Below are 24532 nucleotides of genomic sequence, written 5' to 3' on the forward strand. Positions count from 1 at the left end.
TGATGATTGTCAAAATGTGTTCTTGAGAATTCACCATCATTAACCAGCGTAAACATACACAAGCAAAACACTCATTCAAGTGACTGAATCGTTCAGGTAGGATGAAGGGATATGGCAATTGCACATACAATGAGCAAAATATATAGCTATATATATATATATATATATATATATATATATATATATAAAATACACATCTACAGCTTCCTAACGAGTTGATTATAGTTAGTGTTATCTTTTTAATAATATGTACTGCATGCTTTTAAATATATACACTGATTGTCAAAACATCCTTGATGGATTGATGGCTTTGTGTGTGTGATGACAACTCTACAGTAAGTAATATTTATCATTTGGTTACTATTTAATTGTTTCCCCCTGCATACATAATTTTTATGGCTCATTTTCTCTTAAAAGTGTAATTAGTGATGGATCTGATCACTGGGTTTGATGGTCCTCCCATTGTTCTTACTGGAACTAATTAGCACAAAAGTAATTTGGAAAACAAGGGTCATTAAATTAGTGGTCGGACCGTTAGTGGTAGAGATGAGCGAACCTGAGGTTTGGTGTTCGGACCAAACACAGACTCACAGACTTTACACAAAAAACAGAGTTCGTATTCGTAATTTGGGTGCTTTACTTATGAACACCACTGGTGCAAACATCGCTGTGCTCAGGTAGACTCAGTGCTCAGCGAGCCCCTTGCAGTGTTTGAATGGCTTGCACTGGGGGTAACAACAGCATGATCGGATGTAGTACACCAAAAAAATGAAAAAACCCTACCTACCCTCCCCTGACAGTTTTCTGTTTATGGCTGGCTACATGTGGACAGAGAACCAAACTGGCCAATCAGTCACTTCCATTGGGGTTCAGGTGAAATCCAGGTCCCAAACTGAACTTTATCTAAAGTCTGGCTGAACCCGTCGAACAGAACTTCCATCTCTAGTGTGTGTACTTAATCTTTTGATTCCAGCTGAAAACTAATGCTACATACACCAGCATGGGCTGCCAGACACAAGTTGTATATAAAAAGTTAGAAAACAACCAAATGTTTGTCAAAATTGCCTGAAATTCAATGTTAGACCAACAAATGCACGGTTAAGTGGATTTTGTAATTTCAATACCATTGTAAAGTAAAATAAGTATTGCGTAAAAGGCATAATGGAACATTTCAATAAAATAGCCTTCAGCTATGTGAAATAAAGCTTGTGACTCAAACCATTTCATTTTACCTGAAAGCTTTTGTTACTAAATTTGTTCTGGAACAGTGTGTAGGTTGTGATACTTGTAATTAACAAATACATCAATGTTATGGGAGGGCCTTTGAGACCCTAAAGGAAAAGGCATCAATTCAGAAAAAAAAATTAAAAGGAGACTATAAAACAAATTGTTGATCACTGTTAAACCTGTTTCAATTGGGATCAGTCTAAGCTCTAACTGTAATCACATATGAATGATGAAATTGTAAATATGTACAGTATATAATATCTATGACGAAACGTTTTTCTTTTTTTATTAAAACAGGTTTTAAAACAAAAACATGTAATAAAGAAAACAAAATAATATATTTTGCTAGTAGGAACTATAACAACAGGTAAAAATATGGTTTAAGGAACGTAAACGTGAACCCACTGGGCTCATTCGCATACAAACACAAATATACAAGTTATACTGAATCCTTTCCAACAAACCTATCTGTACAATGTACAGTGTAAGAGGTTCTTTTCAAAGGGTACCTATCATTATATTTATTATTCAATATCTAGTCCCCTCCCAACATGTGCAGCAAACCGGTACTGAGACCCCCACTGATCACTCAAAATACTACTTTGTAGCGCAGTGCTCAGCAAACAGAATCACTGAGCTCCTTCATAAAAGCATGCTCAAAAGAGTGTAAAGGTGTAAAGGCTTATTGTGATCTCCAAGATCCTATCCCAATACGTAGTAGGCATAATAATAATACTAGCAAATACCTCCAATTAGAAATGTAGTAAAGTTCTCCTGATTTGCTATGTCGATTACCTCATTTGCAGGGCATCGAAGTAGCTTAGATATCCATAGTTACGACCACTAGAAACTAAGTAACTAACTTTCAGTATATGAGTGGTTATAACATAACCATGAATACCTAAGCTGCAATGCCCTGCACATAAGGTAAATGGCATACACTGATGAGCAAAAGGGTAACAATGTTTAAAACTTTTGATTTTCAGGCTCCATATCTCCCCATTCATTACAGCTTTGAACATGAGACTACCTTCATTTTATAGACAAAGTTCTTGGCTATCTCATATATTAATTTGACTTGGAGCTGTTTAGTACAGTTAGGTCCAGAAATATTTGGACAGTGACACAAGTTTTGTTATTTAGCTGTTTACAATTATATATATAATATGGGCTGAAAGTGCACACTCCCAGCTGCAATATGAGAGTTTTCACATCCAAATCGGAGAAAGGGTTTAGGAATCATAGCTCTGTAATGCATAGCCTCCTCTTTTTCAAGGGACCAAAATTAATTGGACAAGGGACTCTAAGGGCTGCAATTAACTCTGAAGGTGTCTCCCTCGTTAACCTGTAATCAATGAAGTAGTTAAAAGGTCTGGGGTTGATTACAGGTGTGTGGTTTTGCATTTGGAAGCTGTTGCTGTGACCAGACAACATGCGGTCTAAGGAACTCTCAATTGAGGTGAAGCAGAACATCCTGAAAAAAAAAGAAAAAATCCATCAGAGAGATAGCAGACATGCTTGGAGTAGCAAAATCAACAGTCAGGTACATTCTGAGAAAAAAGGAATTGACTGGTGAGCTTGGGAACTCAAAAAGGCCTGGGCATCCACGGATGACAACAGTGGTGGATGATCGCCGCATACTTTCTTTGGTGAAGAAGAACCCGTTCACAACATCAACTGAAGTCCAGAACACTCTCAGTGAAGTAGGTGTATTTGTCTCTAAGTCAACTGTAAAGAGAAGACTCCATAAAAGTAAATACAAAGGGTTCACATCTAGATGCAAACCATTCATCAATTCCAAAAATAGACAGGCCAGAGTTAAATTTGCTGAAAAACACCTCATGAAGCCAGCTCAGTTCTGGAAAAGTATTCTATGGACAGATGAGATAAAGATCAACCTGTACTAGAATGATGGGAAGAAAAAAGTTTGGAGAAGAAAGGGAACGGCACATGATCCAAGGCACACCACATCCTCTGTAAAACATGGTGGAGGCAACGTGATGGCATGGGCATGCATGGCTTTCAATGGCACTGGGTCACTTGTGTTTATTGATGACATAGTAGCAGACAAGAGTAGCCGGATGAATTCTGAAGTGTACTGGGATATACTTTCAGCCCAGATTCAGCCAAATGCCGCAAAGTTGATCGGACGGCGCTTCATAGTACAGATGGACAATGACCCCAAGCATACAGCCAAAGCTACCCAGGAGTTCATGAGTGCAAAAAAGTGGAACATTCTGCAATGGCCAAGTCAATCACCAGATCTTAACCCAATTGAGCATGCATTTCACTTGCTCAAATCCAGACTTAAGACGGAAAGACCCACAAACAAGCAAGACCTGAAGGCTGCGGCTGTAAAGGCCTGACAAAGCATTAAGAAGGAGGAAACCCAGCGTTTGGTGATGTCCATGGGTTCCAGACTTAAGGCAGTGATTGCCTCCAAAGGATTCGCAACAAAATATTGAAAATAAAAATATTTTGTTTGGGTTTGGTTTATTTGTCCAATTACTTTTGACCTCCTAAAATGTGGAGTGTTTGTAAAGAAATGTGTACAATTCCTACAATTTCTATCAGATATTTTTGTTCAAAACCTTCAAATTAAACGTTACAATCTGCACTTGAATTCTGTTGTAGAGGTTTCATTTCAAATTCAATGTGGTGGCATGCAGAGCCCAACTCGCGAAAATTGTGTCACTGTCCAAATATTTCTGGACCTAACTGTATATGATTAGTTATGCAGATTCTTGACATGTCACAGCATTGTAACTATTTTGCTCCAAAAAACCTAAATTTGAATTTTTATTATTTTGTTGTTATTTTGTGAATCCACTTTTGGCTTTCAACACTGCCTGAATCCTTCTGGACATGCCCTTGGTCAGATCCAAGTAGGTCTCCACTAAAATCTGATCCCAGATCTCTTCTACACATTCCCAATGTTGGTGCATACTGGTCATCTCTCTTGGGTATGTATACAGCTTTTTCTTCAACTCTACCCACAAGTGTTCCATTGGGCTGAGGTCTAGGGACTGTGCAAGTCAATCCAGCACCTCTACTTGTTTTTGAACCATTTCTTAGTTAATCTCGACATATGCTTCAGGTTGTTGTCTTGCTGGAATACTAAGTCATTATTTTCATACCCATTGTACTCGAGTGTACGAAGTATCTCATCTTGTAGGATACTCACATATAGCTCAGCATTGACATCACCATCAAAACTGGTCAAGGCTTCCTTCACTGAAATTGACAGTTCCTTCAGCATCCATCAGAGCCTAGTCTATTAACTTTTGTCTCATCGCTTTAAATTACACGTTTCCAATCTTCTACTGTCTATTTTTCATACTTTTTTGCAAACTCAAGCCAAGCACATGATGATATTGAAGTCATGGCTTCTTCTTTTTTCAGGCCACCATTCCAGACTTGGGTAACTTGCGTCACACGGTGCTTGTATGGATGTCTGTAATCTCACTATTACGAAGCATATGAGCCACCTCCCCTGCTGTGTTTGTAGCGCCAGAACTGATAGACCTTGTGATGAGCTTACTTGTTGATATTTTCCCTGGTCATCCATCTCTTGTTTTTTGATTGGATGGACCGACTTCATTTCGTATTCTTCCAACTGTCATGGCACTCACATGATGCAGTTTGGCAATTTTCTTGGCCGAGAGACAATTATCGATGAGCTGGATGATGCTGTTTCTCGTTTTATGGGAAATCTTTTTCATGGCTGCTCCTCGATGCGAACCAGTGAGTTTTCACATGTGAATCAACCAAATAAACACTGATCTATTAGGGTATGTGAGAACAGGTTGTAATTTGTAGTATAGAGAAAGATAAAAGATTTTTCCACCACTAGGAGCAAAACAGTAACAATGCAGTGACGTGACAAGATCTGAATAACTAATTATATTATCATATTGTAAGTAGTTGTAACTCACATTTATGTATGAGATAAGATGATTCTCTATAAAGAGAAGGTAGTCTCATGCTCAAAGCTGTAGTGGATGGTGAGATATGCAGCCTGAAAGTCTTGCCGGCTGCCTGCTCTTTAAATCTCCAAATGCGGAGTGAAGACAAGCGTGCATCGTTCATTACTGAACGCTGCATTCTCATAGCAATATGTCCTCACACTGACCAGTGCCAGCATGCTGAGGACATACCTTGTGGGCAGAGTTGGCGCACGATGAGCTCCCGTATCACAGAATTAGAGGAGAAACAGCCTCACCATCCCCAGGGCTGTACATGCCTCCCAATGCTGTGTGCCACCCCCCAGTGCTGTGTACTCCTATGTGCTGTGTGCCCCTCCGCTCAGTGCCACACTCAGTGCTGTGTGCCACCCCCTAGTACTGTGTTCCCTCCAGTTCTGTCCATGCCCCCAGTTCGGTCTGTGCCCCCAGCTCTGTCTGTGACACTCAGTGATGTATGTGCTCCCCCAGTGATGTCCATACCCCCCAATGCTGTCTGTGCCCCCAGTGATGTCATTGGCCCCCACTGCTTTCCATGCCTCTCTAGTGATGTCCATGCCTCTGTAGTGATGTCTGTGCCCCCTTAGTGATGTCTGTGCCCCCCAGTGCTGTCCATGTCCCACCCAGTGATGTTTGTGCCCCCCCAGTTCTGTCTGTGCCCCCCAGTGTTGTCTGTTCCCTACAACCTCCTACTGATGTATATACTTTCCAGTGATGGCCGTGCCTCTCAGTGATGTCTGGGCCCCTCAAAGCTGTCCGTGCCCCCAGTGCTGTCCATGCCCCCTTGCGCTGTCCGTGCCCCCTAGTGATGTCCATGCCCCCCTAATGATGTTGGTGCCCCCCTAGTGATGTCTGTGCTCCCCCCAGCCATGTCTATGATTACCAATAATGTATATACCCTTCAGTGATGTCTGTGCCCCAGTGTCTCCTTTGATGTATATGCCTCAGTGTCTCCTGTGATGTATGCACGCCTCCTGTGATGTATATACACTCAGCTCCTCCTGTGATGTATATGTCCCAGCCCCTCCTGTAATATACATACCCCAGCCCCTCCTGTAATGTACATGCCCCAGTTCCTCCTGTGATGTATATGCCCCAGTCTCTCGTGTGATGTCTGTGCACCAGCCCCTCTTGTGATGTTTATGCACCAGTCCCTCCTGTGATGTATATTCCCCCATCATCTAATGTGATGTCTTTATATCCCCAGCCCTTTCTGTGATCTACATGCTCCCATTCCCTCCTGCGATGTATGTGCCCCCAGCATCTCCTATGTGATGTACTGTATATACAGCAGTCCCCAACATCTCCTATGTGATGTATATAAAGCAGTCCCAGTGTCTCCAATGTGATGTATATGATTTATAAAACTTATTATCACAAAGAAATGACTGCACTCCAGACTGAGACAAACCTGGAAAAGCAGTTATGAGAAGCAAAATGATCACCAAAAGAGAAGCAGCTCCAACCACCACAGTAGGGGTGAGTTAATTGTTTGACCAAATATAGCAGGATAGTTTTCAAGTTGATAATTTTTTGCAGCCCCAAATGTTGGTAGCAATTTCCAACTGGCCCTTTGCAGAAAAAAAAGTTCCCCACCCCTGCTTTAGCTCATCAGTGTAGCTAATCAGGAGAACCATACTACATTTCTAATTGGAGGTATTTGATTAATATTATTATTGTTATTATTACACCTACTACATTTTGGGATAAGATGTTGGAGATGGGAATACCCCTTTAATAGAAAGTTCTTGAGCCTGTACAGAAAGTGGAGTATGGGTTCAGAGATATCCTATTAAGGTCGCACACCACTCTTTGTTTGCTCATACAGTAGCGCAGCTCTTCTGACTGCTGAGCAGTGTGAAGTCAGGGTAAGTGTGAGGTTAGGGAGATCTCAGAACAAGGCCACCACTGATCTGCTGAAAAGAATAAAAATGGAACAATAAGATGTGATTTTTTTTTGTACTTTCAACTATGAGGATGCTTCAAGTATTTAAAATATAGTTGCTTACATCTGACGACCGTGTTGATCTTCTCTTGTCAGTACTCCTTCTTTTTCCATGAGCATTTGACGAAAAGTACCAACTTTCTGGCGTATTTCCTCCTCCGAATATCTAAAACGAAAGGAAATAGTTGTTATTAACATCTTCAGTTCTGTAATAAATATTTGTTATGCCAATGTTTAGAAATATAAACCCGTTGCATAGGGAGTCTGGCGGTCATTTATCGATGATCATACATGATGTAAACCATAATACATTTTAATCAGAATCTTAAAAATGTTACTACATCTTGACATTGCTTTTACACATATGCTGTGTACTCCCCTGTGTTGATTTGATTACTTCTCAGAACTTCTACCAAATGTCCAGTGTTAAACACATATCCACACCTGGATCCTCTTCTTCACACATTAAGTTGATGTTCTGAGAAGGAATCAAACAATGGCAGTGGGTATCATAATAAAAAATAAAAATAGTATATGGAGATATGGGTGTTTTTTTATGAATACATTTGTTACTTGTTTCATAAGATCACATTTTAATCATCCCAATTGCAACATTGGTATTTCATGAGAGCTTACATCTAAATTAAGATCTATCAATAACTATTCATTGGATAACCCTTTTAAAGGGAACCTGTCCCATTATACATGCTGTCCAATCTGTTGGCAGCATGCTATAGAAAAGGAGAAGCTGAGAAGAAAGATATATAGGTTTGTGGGAAAAGATTCAGTATAACTTGTGTTGTATTCATTGAAATCCCTGGTGTTTGTGTACATACCGTAGTAGTCCAGTGGGAGGTCCTACTCAGTGATTGGCAGCTCCAAGCACTGATATACAAGGAAGACTGTCAAACACTGAATAAGACCACCCACTGGACTCTTATGAACACCATTGATTTTAATGATTAAAACAAAAGATTTACTTGAATTTTTTCACAAAAACTGTCTATCAATCTGACCAGCTTCCCCTCTATAACATTGTGCCTGGAGATCTAATTACATTTTCAACATAACAGGTTCCCTTTAAGGACTATCACATATTAGACTAAAGTTTATACCTGACACTTCCTAAGTTCTTATTTAATATACAATACTTGACTTCCATCTATATCACTGCGGGATGTTTTCACTGTGCTCACTGAACCATGGTTCCCTGGTGTACACTATATGGCGTGAATAGATGTTATGTCAGATTTCAGTGTGAATTATGGCAGCAATATAGCAGTATCAACATCTTAAAAATCTGTGAATTTACTACTAATCTGAAAGGAAGCTTTGTAAATGAATCACATATGTCCAGAAGGAGAGGTTACATACAGTAGCTTGGTGTGGTGCAGGAAAGACAATGGCTTATGAGCTATCTGGTCACTAGCTAACATACAAAAGATAGATTAATATGCAATATTTAATAAGGGGCAGAAGTGAGTCCTGAATAGGCTGGAAGGCACAATCGCCAACACTCATAGGTTGCCTGGATAGTCTCTCATAAATGTAAAACTCTCACAGATCCTTCGAAGGGTGAAAACGCTGCCCCCAAGGACAGGAATTTATACGATAAGAGCGGTCAGTCAATAACAAGTCTATTGAAGTAAACAATTTTCCACCACTTATCTCTGCTGCTAAACCTCAGCTCCAAGAAAGAAAGCCACAACTGATTGCCTGCTTCTTGTAAGCTTACCTCTTGAGAGAGTTCTTTGCTAAAAAGAAAAAAATAATGGATGAGAATTATTTTGGGCCTTTCTGTGTCTGGTACTGTTAAAGATGCACTCTCAGGTGGCACTGTCTAACAATAATTTAGAAGTACTCTCTCACTGGCACTATTAGGCTATGTGCGCACAGTGCGTTTTTCGCTGCGCTGTTCATGGCGTTTTTGCGCGTTTTTGGGCTCAAAACTGCATGACTTTGCTTCCCCAGCAAAGTCTATGAGTTTTGATTTTTGCTGTCCGCACACAACTTTTTTTTTAAGCTGCATTTTTGAGCTTAAAAAAAAATGGACATGTCAATTCTTTCCTGCGTTTTCCCCCCATGCAATGCATTGGAAAAACGCAGAAAAACGCAGAGATCAAAAACGCAGAAAAATGCAGCCAAAAACGCGCCAAAACATGGTAAAAACGCATGCGTTTTTACCGGTGCGTTTTTTGCGCGTTTTTGCCGTGGGTGCGTTTTTATGCGTTTTTGTGCGTTTTTAGAGGCCAAAAACGCACAAAAATACAGCGTCAAAAAAATGCAGCATGCGCACATAGCCTTAGGCTATGTGCACACCCTGAGTATTTGGTGCAGAAATTTTCGGCAACAAATCTGTATTTCATCTGTATGTTTTGTGTAACAAATCTTCTAACAGAAAAAGACGCACCAAAAATGAGGTGCATTTTTGCCATGTTTTTTTACCATGCATCTTCATAATGAAGTCAAAGGGTGGAAAAATGCACCAAGAATTGACATGCAAGGAAAAAAATAAACAAAATGTGCACAACACTTGAGAATTCTTATTGATTTTGCTGGCGCAAGGGTAGGCATGGAGTTTTGTGACAAAACTGCATCAAGAAATGCATCCAAAATGCATTGTCAGCACATGGCCTTAATTGGGGCACTTTGTGACTGGCTGAATGGTAAAATGTCTGGCTGGCAATGATTATTCAGCACACTGTGGCTGTACTGTTTATGAGGCACCTTGACTATCTTTATGTCCCGAAAAATTGGTAACCATATTTAAAGGCAAAGCATACGACTTTAGACGTTTATTAATCTTTATGGGGATGTATGGCTAAAGCAACCCTCCATAATGGGAATGAAAAGTGACAATACATTTCTCATGTATAGTCAGCCTACTTGGTGTTTGGTACCTGCCTCCTCTGCCCACATTTCTTCCCTCTGCCGCCAAGATATCTGTTCAGTGATACGGCAAATGCAGTGGTATATCTGAACCATGCCTCCCCTGTCTTTCTTATCATGCAGCACAGAAAAGGCAAGGAAGGAATGGTTAAAACGTAGCATTGAAATTCCCAATGCAACTGATGGCAATCTTAGAAGCTGGAAGAACAGAACAATAATCTGAGCAGAGGAGGCAGCAGGTAAGGAAAGTCCTAGGGTGGGTAGTCATTTTAACTTTTTATGGCTATCTATCTATCTATCTATCTATCTTGCTATCTATCTGTCTACTTTCCGTGAGAAGTCTGTGTTCGAGTTCAAGCTCCAGACACTAGGTGTCCAATACGAACTCCTAACTTTACAGTTCAGGTTCGCCCATCCCTAGTCCTCCACCTTCTTTTCTTCTTAGTTCCTTTCTGGGTATTCCATCAGCAATTTTTGGCAGGGTAGAACATAAATTCCTTTTTTCCTACAATTTTTCTTTTTTTTAAAGAATATTAGTTTCCCGTCAAAGGAAAAAATAGGGGTAAGATAAAGCCAATAAAGTAGAGAGAAGCAAAAAATAACAAGCAAATAAAACAAGTATAAACGTAATGCCTACCATTGATATTGTTATAGCTAGATGCACTTATTAAAAAAACCCCCAAACTATATATATATATATATATATATATATATATATATATATAAATATATATATGTATATATATATATATATATATATATATATATACATACACGGTGTGCAGAATTATTAGGCAAATTAGTATTTTGATCACATGATACTTTTTATACATGTTGTCCTGCTCCAAGCTGTATAGGCTTGAGAAACAACTACCAATTAAGTAAATCAGATGATGTGCATCTCTGTAATGAGGAGGGGTGTGGTGTAATGACATCAACACTCTATATAAGGAGTGCTTAATTATTAGGCAACTTCCTTTCCTTTGGCAAAATGTATCAGAAGTGAGATTTGACGAGCTCTGAAAAGTCCAAAATTGTGAGATGTCTTGCAGAGGAATGCAGCAGTCTTGAAATTGCCAAATATTTGAAGCGTGATCAGCGAACAATCAAGCGTGTCATGGCAAATAACGAACAGGGTCGCAAGAAGCCTGTTGGGCAAAAAGGGTGCAAAATAACTGCGCATGAATTGAGGAAAATCAAGCGTGAAGCTGCCAAGATGCCATTTGCCACCAGTTTGGCCATATTTCAGAGCTGCAATGTTACTGGAGTAACAAAAAGCACAAGGTGTGCCATTCTCAGGGACATGGTCAAGGTAATGAAGGCTGAAAAACGACCACCTTTGAACAAGAAACATAAGATAAAACGTCAAGACTGGGCCAAGAAATATCTTAAGACTGATTTTTCAAAGATTTTATGGACTGATGAAATGAGAGTGACTCTTGATGGGCCAGATGGATGGGCCAGAGGCTGATCAGTAAAGGGCAGAGAGCTCCACTCCGACTCAGACACCAGCAAGGTGGAGGTGGGGTACTGGTATGGACTGGCATCATCAAAGATGAACTTGTGGGACCTTTTTGGGTTGAGAGCGGAGTGAAGCTCATCTCCCAGACCTACTGCCAGTTTCTGGAAGACAACTTCTTCAAGCAGTGGTACAGGAAGAAGTCGGTATCGTTCAAGAAAAACATGATTTTCATGCAGGGCAATACTCCATCACATGCATCCAACTACTCCACAGCGTGGCTGGCCAGTAAAGGTCTAAAAGATGAAAAAATAATGACATGGCCCCCTTGTTCACCTGATCTGAACCCCATAGAGAACGTGTGGTCCCTCATAAAATGTGAGATCTACAGGGAGGGAAAACAGTACACCTCTCAGAACAGTATCTGGGAGGCTGTGGTGGCTGCTGCGTGCAATGTTGATTGTAAACAGATCAAGCAACTGACAGAATCTATGGATGGTAGGCTGTTGAGTGTCATCATAAAGAAAGGTGGCTATATTGGTCACTAATTTTTTGGGGTTTTGTTTTTGCATGTCAGTAATGTTTATTTCTAAAATTTGTGCAGTTATATTGGTTTACGTGGTGAAAATAAACAAGTGAGATAGAAATATATTTAGTTTTTATTAAGTTGCCTAATAATTCTGCACAGTAATAGTTAGCTGCACAAACAGATATCCTCCTAAGATAGCCAAATCTAAAAAAAAAACCACTCCAGCTTCCAAAAATCTTAAGCTTTGATATTATGAGTCTTTTGGGTTGATTGAGAACATAGTTGGTGATCAATAATAAAAAAAATCCTCTAAAATACAACTTGCCTAATAATTCTGCACACGGTGTATATATATATATATATATATATATATATATATATATATATATGTAAACACAAATAAAAATGGGTTCTTCATTTTATCATTCTAGTCACTAATTTAGATTTTGTCACTACTTCCAAAAGCAAAACTATAATATGAAATTAGTTTAGAGAGGAAAAGAATGCTTTACTATTTTACATGAGACGTTTTAATGATACACTTCTTTTCTCGTCCACAATCATAGCAATCAATCTTTTGGATGACAAACAAATTAAAGGTAAAACTAGCTCCAATGTCCTCCAAGTCACGGTGTGTTGTCATCAAGGACTGGTATGCATTATATAAGAATGGCCTTGTGCTCTGTTATGTTGGCAGCAGTTGCGCTACAATAGCAATTCTCATTTATTTAGGACAACGTGGGTGAAAAGCTAAAAACATCATAATGAATACAAATAGAAGCAAAGATAATATACCAGTAGTATTCCAGAATGACCGACTATAAATACAACAATATGCTACTATACTTTTTGCTTAAGAGCAAAGCAACTTAATCATAAATTTGTAATAACTGCTCTAACTCGTAGCAGGCACATTTAGGATGCCATTTTTTGCAGTACAATTTTCTACTGCATCCTTCTATAGCTAATCAAAATTGTTTGGAAATTGACACATAAAATGACATTAGTTTAGTCTGTTTTTCTGTCACTTATAATCAAGGATGTTTTTCAGGACCCAAAGGCATACAGCAGGCCTGCACAAAATACGGCCCGCCAAAGACTTGGCTTCGGTCTGCGGACCTGTCTAGCAGATGCCGCTCCCTGCTTCTAATATTCAAATGTATTTGCATCTTTTATTTAAAACCTGAGCACCAGGACTACCGCAAAGCAGAGGAGAGCTTGTCAGCTGCTGCTCCGACATGTAGTACACTGTTGACGTCATCACGCTGCTGCCGGTGCCACAGAGGCATCAGAGACATCAGCCCCGGCAAGCACTCTATGGAGGAGCTGAAGATTAAATGTGTGCCAAGGCACACACACTATGGAGAAGCTCAATGTGGGCGACAATAGTATGAAGAGGGGATACGTGGGGGGAGGAATATTAAGGAGGGCCAGTGTGTGGGGGTGTTATGGAGAGGGGAAGTGTGGGGAGATGACACTATAGAAAAGGGCAGTGTGGGGTGTATTATGAAGAAGCACAGTGTGAGGGGGATATTTTCTGGAGGGGAATTCTGGGGAAATATTATGGAGAGGGGCTGTGTGTGGGGGATATTATGAAAAGGGGCAGTGTGGGGTGAATGACATTATGGAGAGGGGCAATATGGGGATATTATGGGGAGACTTAGTGTGGGGGATATTTAATATTTAACATTTTTATTAATTTTCAAATAAGATAGTCAAACAGTAACATTCATCTTACATGGGAGAATAGTACATTGATACATTAATCACAATAAATGTGGGTCAATCAGCGAGAATATATCTCTTCTTCTAGTGACCACCATCCAGGTCCCTTTAAAACTTAAACGATTGTAACAAGGTGACCCACCCAAGTATGGGGGATATTATGGAGAAAGGCAGTGAGTGGGGGATGTCATTATGGAGAGGGGCAGTGGGGGGATATTATGGAGGGGCAATGTGGGGGGCATATTATGGTGTCGGGCAATGTGTGGGGGCATATTATGGAGAGGGGCAGTGTATGGGGACATTATGGAGAGGGGCATATTTTGGAGAGAAGCAGTGTATAGGAGCATATTATGGAGAGGGGCAGTGCGAGAAGGATACAATGGAGAAAGGAAGTGTGTGGGGGCATAATATGGAGAGAGAAACTGTGTGGGGGCATATTATTGAGAGGAACAGTGTGGGGGAACAACATTATGGAGAGGGGTAGTGTGGGTGACATATAACAGAAAAGGTGTGTGGTGGCATATTATGAAGAGCAGTGTATGGGGAACAATATTACAGAGAGGGGCATATTACGGAAAAAAACAGTGTGTGGGAGCATATTATGGAAAGGGGCAGTGTAAGAAGCATACGATGGAGAAAGGCAGTGGGGTCATATTATTGAGAAGAGCAGTGTGGGGGAACAAGATTATGGAGAGGGGCTGTATGAGGGGAGGGCTATTTTGTGCAGGAAGCACAGTAATTGGACAAATATTTATTTAGGGGCATATCATGTGAGATTTTTTATTATTTATGGGCAGTATAATCATACTTTTATTTTGAAGAGAATCGTGTTAGAATGTGAAGGTGAAGGCCAAGGAAAAGGGGAGACTGCAGAGACGAGTTCTGGGCATGCAATAATATCATCAAGGAGTCAAAACTTTGTAGAGACAAAAGGTACAAAACCGACTCCAGCCAGAGAAGATATCGTCTGCATGCAACTGTTTATTTGTGATACTGACTACGTCTCTTCAGTACTTTGGTTCCTGTATCGTCCGTAGTCTAATGATAGGTGGTAACAACTCCCAGTATCTCCTTACTATAATGACATACTGGGAATTGTAGATTCAAGTGATACAATTGTGTTTGGGGCTGACCTGACATTACATTTGATCTCTGCACTATGCTTGGTGCTGCATTCATAAGCTGATGGTGATTCTGATCTTCTACACATGTAGTAATCCATAACATCCTTCATGACTATGTTAATACTTAATCTCAAATCTCTAAGTTTGGAGTATTTTTATGAGAATTGTTGAATTTCTGCTAAAAAAACCTCAGTTTACGTTAGTGTGTGTTTCGGAATAGAAACTCTCCAAATCCTCCTCAAATACTTAAAATGTGCTTCTGGTGATGTATTAATATACTGCTAATTTATTCATGTAAGTAATAATCCGGCTCCATGAACAGGTTCCTTATTCAGATAAAAATTTGATACATAGAACCTTAGATAACAGATGAAACGGTGTTATCCTATTTAAAGGTCAGCATTACTATGTGAATGCAATATGACTAAGGCTAGGTTCACATTTCCGTTGTTTATGATCAGTCACAATCCGCCGCTCTGATAAACAACACAATCCGTTTGGCGGATTCCGTTTGTTCCCATAGATTTGTATGAGCGGCGGATTGCGACTGATGCCCTTACGTTGCATCCGCTGCCTGACTGATCAGTCATGGAATGACTGACTGTCGGGCGGCAGTAACGCAGCATGTAAAGTTTTTTGAGCAGCGGAATCCTTATGTTTTCACTGCGCACGCTCAAATCTTGTGTTTAATCATTCAAATGAATGTCTCTCTCTCTTTCGGCGGCCGAACGATCAGCTGATCGCCCGGCCGCCGGCTTTTGAGAGTGATCAGCTGATCGTTCACAGAAGCCGGCCGCTGGGCAATCAGCTGATCGCTCTCAAAAGCCGGCGGCCGGGAGATCAGCTGATCGCCCCGCATCCGGCTTCTGTGAGCGATCAGGTGACCTCCCGGCTGCCAGCTTTTGAGATCGATCAGCTGATCGTTCACAATAGCCAGCCGATCAGCTAATCATTCACATAAGCCGGCCACTGGGCGATCAGCTGATCGCGCTCAAAAGCCGGCAGCTGGCTATTGTGAACGATCAGCTGATCGTTCTCTCTCTCTCGTTTTACAACGGAATCCACTTTATCATGACAATGAATTCCAATTCTTGTCATGCCTTGTACAACGCGTCAGTCACAAGCGTCAAGCAGCGCAGGTGACTGATGCAAAACAGCGGAAATGTGAACCTAGCCTTAGGGTGAGTGCACAGCCAAATGCGTAGATGCGGGCATTATTATAACACTGTTTCATCTGATATCTAATGTTCTGTGTATCAACTTTATCTGAATAAAGATGAACCTGTTTATGGTGCCAGATTTTTTTCTTTCTTCATTAACTATTCACATGGGCTGTGGTAGAGCCTTGATCCTTGCTCTGAACAGAAAGGGTCTACTACAATAGTGAGCTGGATTTTATTATATTGATTTATGCAGGTACCCCATTTAAATTTTTTGCGGCCCATGGGATTGGTTTAGTATGTCAATGTGGCCCTTGGACCAAAAAATATTGTTCGCCCTGACATAGTATTCTCTCTACATGGCAAATGTATTATGTTTTTATTTTTCAGTAAATGAGATTTGCCTATGGATTTCATTTATTTCTGCTATTTTCATGGCAATAGCGGGGTATATGGACTGCGTGTGTTCTTTTGCCATTAAGTGTGGACACACTGGCCCTAATTCATGAACACCAACCATTTTCTTGACGGTCTTGATGAGCTGTCATGATGGTGTTAGACGTTCCTGATTCATTAAGAGGCACTGGCCTGTTAAAGCACTACTCAAACACTTTTTTTTCATTGCACTGCTAGAGTGGTGCTTTAAATACAAGCCCCTTGCTCCTTGTCTGATACCCACCTTCTGGCGGCTTCACCCGCTTTCGCCGCCGCTCCATCGGACGACTTATGACTTGCTGGCAGCTTTAGTATTTCATTGAGCACGCCGTAGATCGCTGTTCAATACTACCCTTTGAGAGCCTCGTTCTGGCTCTCATAGAGATGCATTGAGAGCTTATGACATAACTTCTGACTTCCAGACAGTCAAAAGTTACTGTCACAAGATGGCGCTGCGGAACCGGAGCGGCATCGGTAAATGGTGAATCTGTTGGAAAGTGAGTATATGACTAGGGCCTAATAATAAAAGTGACACTCCATTGCTGACAAAAAACAAATGCTGGAGTGGTGCTTTAATGAATCAAGAGCATCTGACTAGTGGCATGCGCCTCTGTATGCCTCTCCATAAGATTTCTGACAAATGGAATGATACAACTTGTCATGTATTAGATGAATTGCTGCATCACACTCTTGTCCTGCCCCAGTTCCACCCAATTTTTCAGAACCGAACAATACTTACATGGCAACACCAAATGTCGCAACAATTTTGCGTAACTCCACACTGCGCACAATTTTTGCGACTTTCCAAAATGATTTGGAGTAATCACTTTGATGAAATACGGCCTATAGTCTCCCCTGGACATATCATCAATTCTTCCTGTCCTGTATCTTCTAGTATCTTCATTAAAGAGTGAAAAAATATCAAGAGGCCCAACTTTAGGGAAATAACAATGGAGTGGGGTCAATTTTATTCTGTATGGAGTCTAACAAGTGGAAATATAGTTAGAAGTCCATAGCCAGTACTATGTGAAAATCTTTCCAAATAGTCTTTACTTGGAGTTTAGCTATGCATATTTTTCTGTTAATATACAGGAATTATTGTATTAGGTCTATGATTTCTCTAGACAATAAGCTGGTAGCCAGTCTACCATATATATTTAAATTCACTCCTTACAATATGATTAACTTATATTTGAGAAGGGTTTTAGCCCCGTGGCATTCTATCATTTGAATATTTTTTAATGTATTCCTTCCTCTCTTATTTCTCCTTTTCATTTTAAAGCAAAATTTATACATTCATTTTTTTATGATAAGCACATATGTAGCGAAATATACTTTGTATCAACATAAAATAAAATTATTCATGTGCAAAGCTGGAGTAAAGCAAATAAAAACCTCTCAAATGCAATTCAAAAATATATTTTCTACACTTTTGGTAAATCTGTAATTTTCTGTTCTTTGCAATATCAAACAGAAACCCTTTTAAAATGATGGATTGAAATGGATGGTTGATGCTGCCATAGAAACAGTGCAGGACTAAGAAAAATGACTGAATACATCAGCAAAAGTAATGACTAGCATGTATGAATGTGCTGCCTAATGCTGGATACTATTAGGATAGAATAGTGACATTGGTGAAGACAGCAATCAATTGCATCTAGTCCAGTGTGCAAATGGATACAATACCATGAAAGCAAACTGGAATAGTAAAAAAAAACACACTGTGTATAGCAAATATTAATTTTAAAAGCATTATAGTGTTTCTCGTGTGCTATTTCATTAATTATGGAATAAACAGAGATAACTAGGATATAAAAATTAATTCTATTACTATATTTACCCCCCAACATTTGTGAAAATTGTACGTTGCCAGTGGCATAACTAGAGTTCTATGTGCCCTGTTGAAAAATTTTTAACCTGGGCTTCCTATATCTTGCTGGTCAGATGTGTGGGTCACTATAATACTGTTTTTCATCCTGGCCCCTATCAAGTAATAACGTCCCCTGTCCTGTAATAATGTCCCCCATTCTGTCCACTATCCTATAATACTGTCCCCGTCCTGTAATGATATCTCCCATCCTGGAATAATGTCCCGAATCCTGTAATAATGTCCCTACTGTCACTCGTCCGAGCCGGTTACTATAATGTCTTTATCTTGGGGCCCATCCTGTAGTAATGTCCTCCATCCTGTAATAATGTCCCTTTTAAAGGTCCTTTTCTGTAACAATGTCTGCCATCCTGTAATAATGTTGCCTATTCTGTAATAATGTCAACCATCCTGTAATAATGCCCCCCATTCTGTCATAATGTCCCTTGTCTTGGACCCTTCTGCCATGTCTTCTGTCCTGGAGCCCATCCTGTAATGTCCTCCATTTTGTAATAATGTCAACCGTCCAGACCCCTTTTTGTAATAATGTTCTCAATGCAAGAATAATGTCACCCATTCTATAATAATTTCATCCATCCTATAATAATGTGCTCCATCCTGGCCTCCATTCTGTATTATTGTAATTGTCAGGGAATGGAGGAGTGGGAATGGAGTGGATTGCACATGGAAGTAAGGTCACGTGCCGGAGGCAATGTGCCTGCCAATATCAACTGCCATCTTCTGAATGCCGGCATCCTGTATAGCAATTGCCGTGCAGGGATCCAATGGTTCACTGTGCCGCAATACATTTCAGCTGAATGTGTGTCCAATCATGCACATTCAGTTGAAAACAGCACTTGCAATGGCGGGGCCCCCTGACTCCATGGGCCCATTCACAGTCACCCCTGCATGTTGCCATAAATCACACAACAGTTTTGTTACGTCACCACCGGAGTCCGCTCCAGCGACTTCTGCTCTGATCACCAGGTGACGCCGTGTTCCTGCCGTGGATGGTGCTGGTGATGGGAGAGGAGTCGATGCCAGCGGCCACGGTGGGCGCAGGCTCCGATCATCCACTGGGCTGGGTATCTTGGGATCTGTAGTACCACTGGCTGACTGTGGGTGGCGTGTCTCTTCCAGCTGAAGTTGCCAGTGTTCAGCTACAGCCAATGGAAAGACACCACACCCTTCTTAGCTCCCCTCCTGTCTGCTCACCTGTGCCAGAGATAGTTCTGATTTACTGGCTCCTGGTCTGCCCTATTCTGTTTTGTGATTCCTGTGTGCTGACTTCTGCATGTTTTCTGACTACCCTTCTGCCTGCTGTTTTTGTACCTCGCTGCCCGAACCGGATTTGACCTCTGCTACGTCTTCTCATTACGTCCTTGCCTGCCGATTCTGTCCCGGTTCTGCTATTCCTGGTTTGACCCTGCCTGACGACTACTCTCATCGGACTGCAGCCTTCCACAGGTAGTGATCTCCAGGGCCCTGTGTAATTCCAAATCCCTGCATAGAGGTTAAAGGGTTTCAGGGTTCTGGGGGTCCTGCTTGGTGAGTGGCTTCCCTCTAGTCTATCCATTACATCCCACCTGAGTCTGTTGATCCAGGCAGGTGTTACAAGTTTTTCCCCAAGGAACATTCATTCACTAGTGTCTCATGCTCAATAAAAAGAGTTGTCCCCTTTCAGAAATGATTTTCCTATAAGCTCCCTCTGTCAGTAGTAAAAAACAAACTGTGCCCAGGTCCTGTACTGATGAGTCTCTGGCACTGTCCATTGTCATCTGCAACACTGACAATACATGTAAATCCCCTTTAACCATACCAGATGATGGACTCTACAGATTTATAATGCAGGGTATGATGTTTCTGAAATATGTCCATGTCTATAGAAATGTAATGATTCTGCATGATCTTAAAAAGGTAAGTTAAAGGGATGGTTCACCCCTTTTCATTACAGGGCCACATCGATATAATGTTGAGAAACAAGGTTGTTCTCAAATTCCTTGTGTTGGCAATAGTTCCTGTGAGCGATACTACTGCAGTCCGCTCATCCCCATCGCGTGTTTCCCAGGCTCCGTGACCTCTGATGTCCAGTAATGTCATGTCAACTTCCAGTTGTCCTTACACCACCAAAGTGGGACCCAGTCTCCATGAGTGACTGGGATGTGGTCAGCATTTCACTGCTCATCACAGCCCAGCGTCACAGCACAGCATCTCTTTCCTCTCTCCTTCACTCAAAAACGCCACAAGCAGGAGCGATGCTGGACTGTGATGTGCGGGGAAATTCCGCCAACAGCCCAGTCACTCTTGGAGACTGCGGCCGGCTTCAATGGTGTCAGGTCAACTGCAAGTTTATGTGACATCATCGAACATCAGAGGTCACGGAGCACGGGGGTCACGGGATGGGGATGAGCGGACTGCAATAGCGCTGCTCACAGGCAATGTTGCCCACACAAGGTATTTGAGAGAAGCCTTGTTTCTCAACGTTATATCGATGAGGCTTGCAAAAATAAGTAGTGAACCAGCTCTTAACCCTTACTAATTCTAGTCCATTAAGAGCAACCTGCTTTGACGGGCATCTGGAGATTGTGCAAAAAACATAATGGGTTTTCTGCTGTGTATTTGATTTTTAAAGGGCCATCAAAGAACAGGAGAATCTCTTAAATCGCATGTACATGTTGCAAAATATATCTACTCAAACTGACAGCAGTTTTGCAATAAATAATTTCATGGGAATGTTCTTTCTCTTTCTGAAAAGTTTAACAGGTTGATCCCTTCCAGCTTGATTATGATGCCTCTGATTAAGAAGGACCTGCCATATGATGATGTGTCATGACCAGAAGGACCTCAATCAAAGAAGGAAGGGGCAATGTGACAGCTTGTGATAAAGGAACCAACTCTGTGACTCTTCAGTGATAATTAGCATGTAGCGCACTAATATTTCAACTTTTTTTTTAATTTAAAGCAGGAACTCAAAAAACGTATTGGGGCATGTTTAAACAAATTATTCCCTAGTGAAGTATGATGTCCTGATATGTTCCATTAAAAATAAATAAATAAAAAAAAATCATACTAAATATTAAAATTGTGTTAAAATTTGTATTTTTATGCATTTCTCTAAAAAGAGAATGTGGGTATGCTAGATAAACATCAATTCATTTCATTTTCATCAAGAAATGCTAATTATAAAGTCCAAAATTTCCAATTAGAGTAAATTGTTTATGAAATAAGACCATTAAACAAAAGCTCATGAATCACTCTGATAAAATTTATTTGATTTTTAAAGTTTAAGAAAAAAGAAACGTTACATTTATTTAATCTGCATATTGAAGTAAATCAAAAGAAGGGTAGTCTATTAAGAATGAGCAAAACATCCCTCACTTTGTAGCTAATTGGCAAAAACACAAATTATTTTTCTAGTTTTCAGATGATTTAAGGGTATGCATTGAAATTAATTATAAGGCTATAAACAAGAATATAAATCATATACGCTTAAGATAATAGTGGTAAAGCTTAAAGAGGGACTATCACCACCTGGGAAATTTTATGGGGAAAAAGGAAACCAAAACACAATCCTTTTTCAAATAAGTAAAATTTGGAAAAAGAAACATTTCCTCTCTGTTGTAATAAAAGCTATGTCCCTTTACAAAGGGAGGCTATAATCAGACTCTCCATTGTCTCACTATTTCAAAAGGCTTGTGAGACTTTCTGCCTCTGAACTGGGAGAAACCAAGCATGTGTGCTACGCTAGGTACGAGGAAGCATCAAGCAAACGACTAAAGAGAAGGGAAACCCTGTGTCTAGGGAAGGGGGAGATGGTAACCCCTGTCCAAGCCTACCGCTAGGCCCTGGCTGTTACGGGGGCTGTCTGATTATAAAAACCAAAGAGATATCAGACAGTCAGGGTCCACCGTGCAAAGTCTCTGCTGCAAACTATGGCAGAGGATAAGGGGTATCTTGTACCACGAAAGCAGTACTGACACTGATACGTCTCAGTGACACTAGAGCCAATCACGGCGTGTACTGTTAAAGTCACAGCGACTACCGTATTAAGCATTAACATAAAAGGGATATGTTAATGAGTGAGGAAGAGTATATAAGTGTGCCGCTGTAAATAGTAGTAGCACCAGTGCAGAGTGCAATACCTCTGTTAAACTCACAGAGGAATATAGTTAGGAAATAAACCAATTCCTCCCTTACTCGGAGGGTGTGTGGTATGGTCTCTGTTAATGGTCACAGAGACAAAAGCAGTGAGTGTGAAATGGCACCTACCTAGGTCCGTTCCTCTAGCGGTGCCAGGAGACGGGCAGCAGCGTAAGCCGCACAAAGCTCCTACCTGCGTTCGCTCCACTAGTATGCGAGGACACGAACCACTAGATATGGCATCTGACTAGGTCCGCTCCACTAGTGGTGCAAAAGAGACGGACAGCAGCACAAGCCGCACAAAGCTCCTACCTGCGTTCGCTCCACTAGTGTGCGAGGACACGAACCACTAAATATGGCACCTGCCTAGGTCCGCTCCACTAGTGGTGCAAAAGAGATGGACAGCAGCACAAGCTGCACAAAGCTCCTACCTATGTCCGCTCCCCTAGTGTGCGAGGATACGAACAACTGCCAGACGCAGTATAAGGAATGTTACCCTAGCGGCAACGTCCACCTACGAGTAGAATCATAAGACCCAGCCTGACCATATGCCTCAGGCACCTGCCTATGTCCGCTCCAATAAGATGCAAGGATACGGACTGCAGCCGAAGCTGTAAGGTACAAGAACGCTACCCTGCCTGTATCGCTCACCTAGCATAGACAGAGAGATGCCTAGAGGGACGTGCACAAAGCGTCTACTCTCATGCATGAATAAAGAGGACTGAGCGCCGAGCAGCGTGCGTCAGGGTCTTATATAGACTCTGTGCCTCATCCAAGATGGAGGACACCAGAGCCAATCCACTGCCAGAATGACAGCAATGACGTCACGCTGACCTAACACCGAGCAAGGCGTCACAAGCACATGACCAGCGACCAATCGGCTTAGAAGGTGTCAGAGACATGTGACCTTGTGTCACAAGCACATGACCAGCGGCCAATCAGCTTAGAAGGTGTCAGAGACATGTGACCTCGTGTCAGTGATGATGTCACTCGCACATGTGCAATGGCTCCAAGATAGGACTAAAGGCTACTTTACACACTGCGATATCGGTCCCGATATCGCTAGTGTGGGTACCCGCCCCCATCTGTTGCGCGACACGGGCAAATCGCTGCCCGTGCCGCACAACATCGCCCAGAGCCGTCACACATACATACCTGTCCGGCGACGTCGCTGTGACGGGCGAACCGCCTCCTTTCTAAGGGGGCGGTCCGTGCGGCGTTACAGCGACGTCACTGAACCGCCGCCCAATAGCAGCGGAGGGGCGGAGCTGAGCGGGACGCAACATCCCGCCCACCTCCTTCCTTCCTCATAGCGGCCGGGAGGCAGGTAAGGGGAGCTTCCTCGTTCCTGCGGCGTCACACGCAGCGATGTGTGCTGCCGCAGGAACGAGGAACAACCTCGTTACTGCTGCAGTAACGAGATTTGAGAATGGACCCCCATGTCGCCGATTAGCGATTTTGCACGTTTTTGCAACGATGCAAAATCGCTTATCGGTGTCACACGCAACGGCATCGCTAATGCGGCCGGATGTGCGTCACGAATTCCGTGACCCCAACGACTCCGCATTAGCGATGTCGTAGCGTGTAAAGCCCGCTTTAGTCTCCAGCGCTCGAAGATGTGCAGTAGCAAGAAATCCGAACATAGTCTCCAGTGCCACAGCAAAGGGAAAGGAGACACGCAGATACCCAGAAACGGGAACCGTAACACTGGCTCAACTCACCACCCTAGTTAGGTTCCGCACCTATCCCTATCTGTGATTCCCTGGCCCCTCTCTAACTCCAGTTTTTGAATAACAGGTCACTGCTTTTTCAGTGACCTGGCCTCTTCAAATATAAGAGGTAGGATTGAGGAATCACAGATTGGGAGAAGACCCTGAGTACAGTCCAGCCTTTGTGCACCAAAATCTAATCATTAGAAAATATCAAAGGATGATTAACCCTAGAATGCAACCATAGAAATTGACCATAGAAAACAAGTAACCGAGCAGGCCTGCGAGGCCCCAGCTATGCGTTCTAGGGTTAAAGAAGAACAACAAAGGGGATTTTTTCACCAAAAAGTATCAATGCAAT

The 24532-nt window shown here is 41.6% G+C and overlaps 1 protein-coding gene across 4 annotated transcripts in view; it reads right to left on the reverse strand.

Moving 5' to 3' along the window:
• The window catches only part of SRRM3 (serine/arginine repetitive matrix 3), an 800697-nt gene that overhangs the window by 250201 nt on the left and 525964 nt on the right, over nt 1-24532 (reverse strand). For all 4 annotated transcript variants that reach the window (XM_075336281.1, XM_075336283.1, XM_075336280.1 and 1 more), the window contains one exon: nt 7199-7300. In XM_075336281.1, the coding sequence (XP_075192396.1) occupies nt 7199-7300 (102 nt within the window). The remainder of the gene's footprint in view (nt 1-7198; nt 7301-24532) is intronic.

Source organism: Anomaloglossus baeobatrachus, chromosome 2 (assembly GCF_048569485.1).
Source record: "Anomaloglossus baeobatrachus isolate aAnoBae1 chromosome 2, aAnoBae1.hap1, whole genome shotgun sequence".
In the NCBI taxonomy this organism is placed as follows: domain Eukaryota; kingdom Metazoa; phylum Chordata; class Amphibia; order Anura; family Aromobatidae; genus Anomaloglossus; species Anomaloglossus baeobatrachus.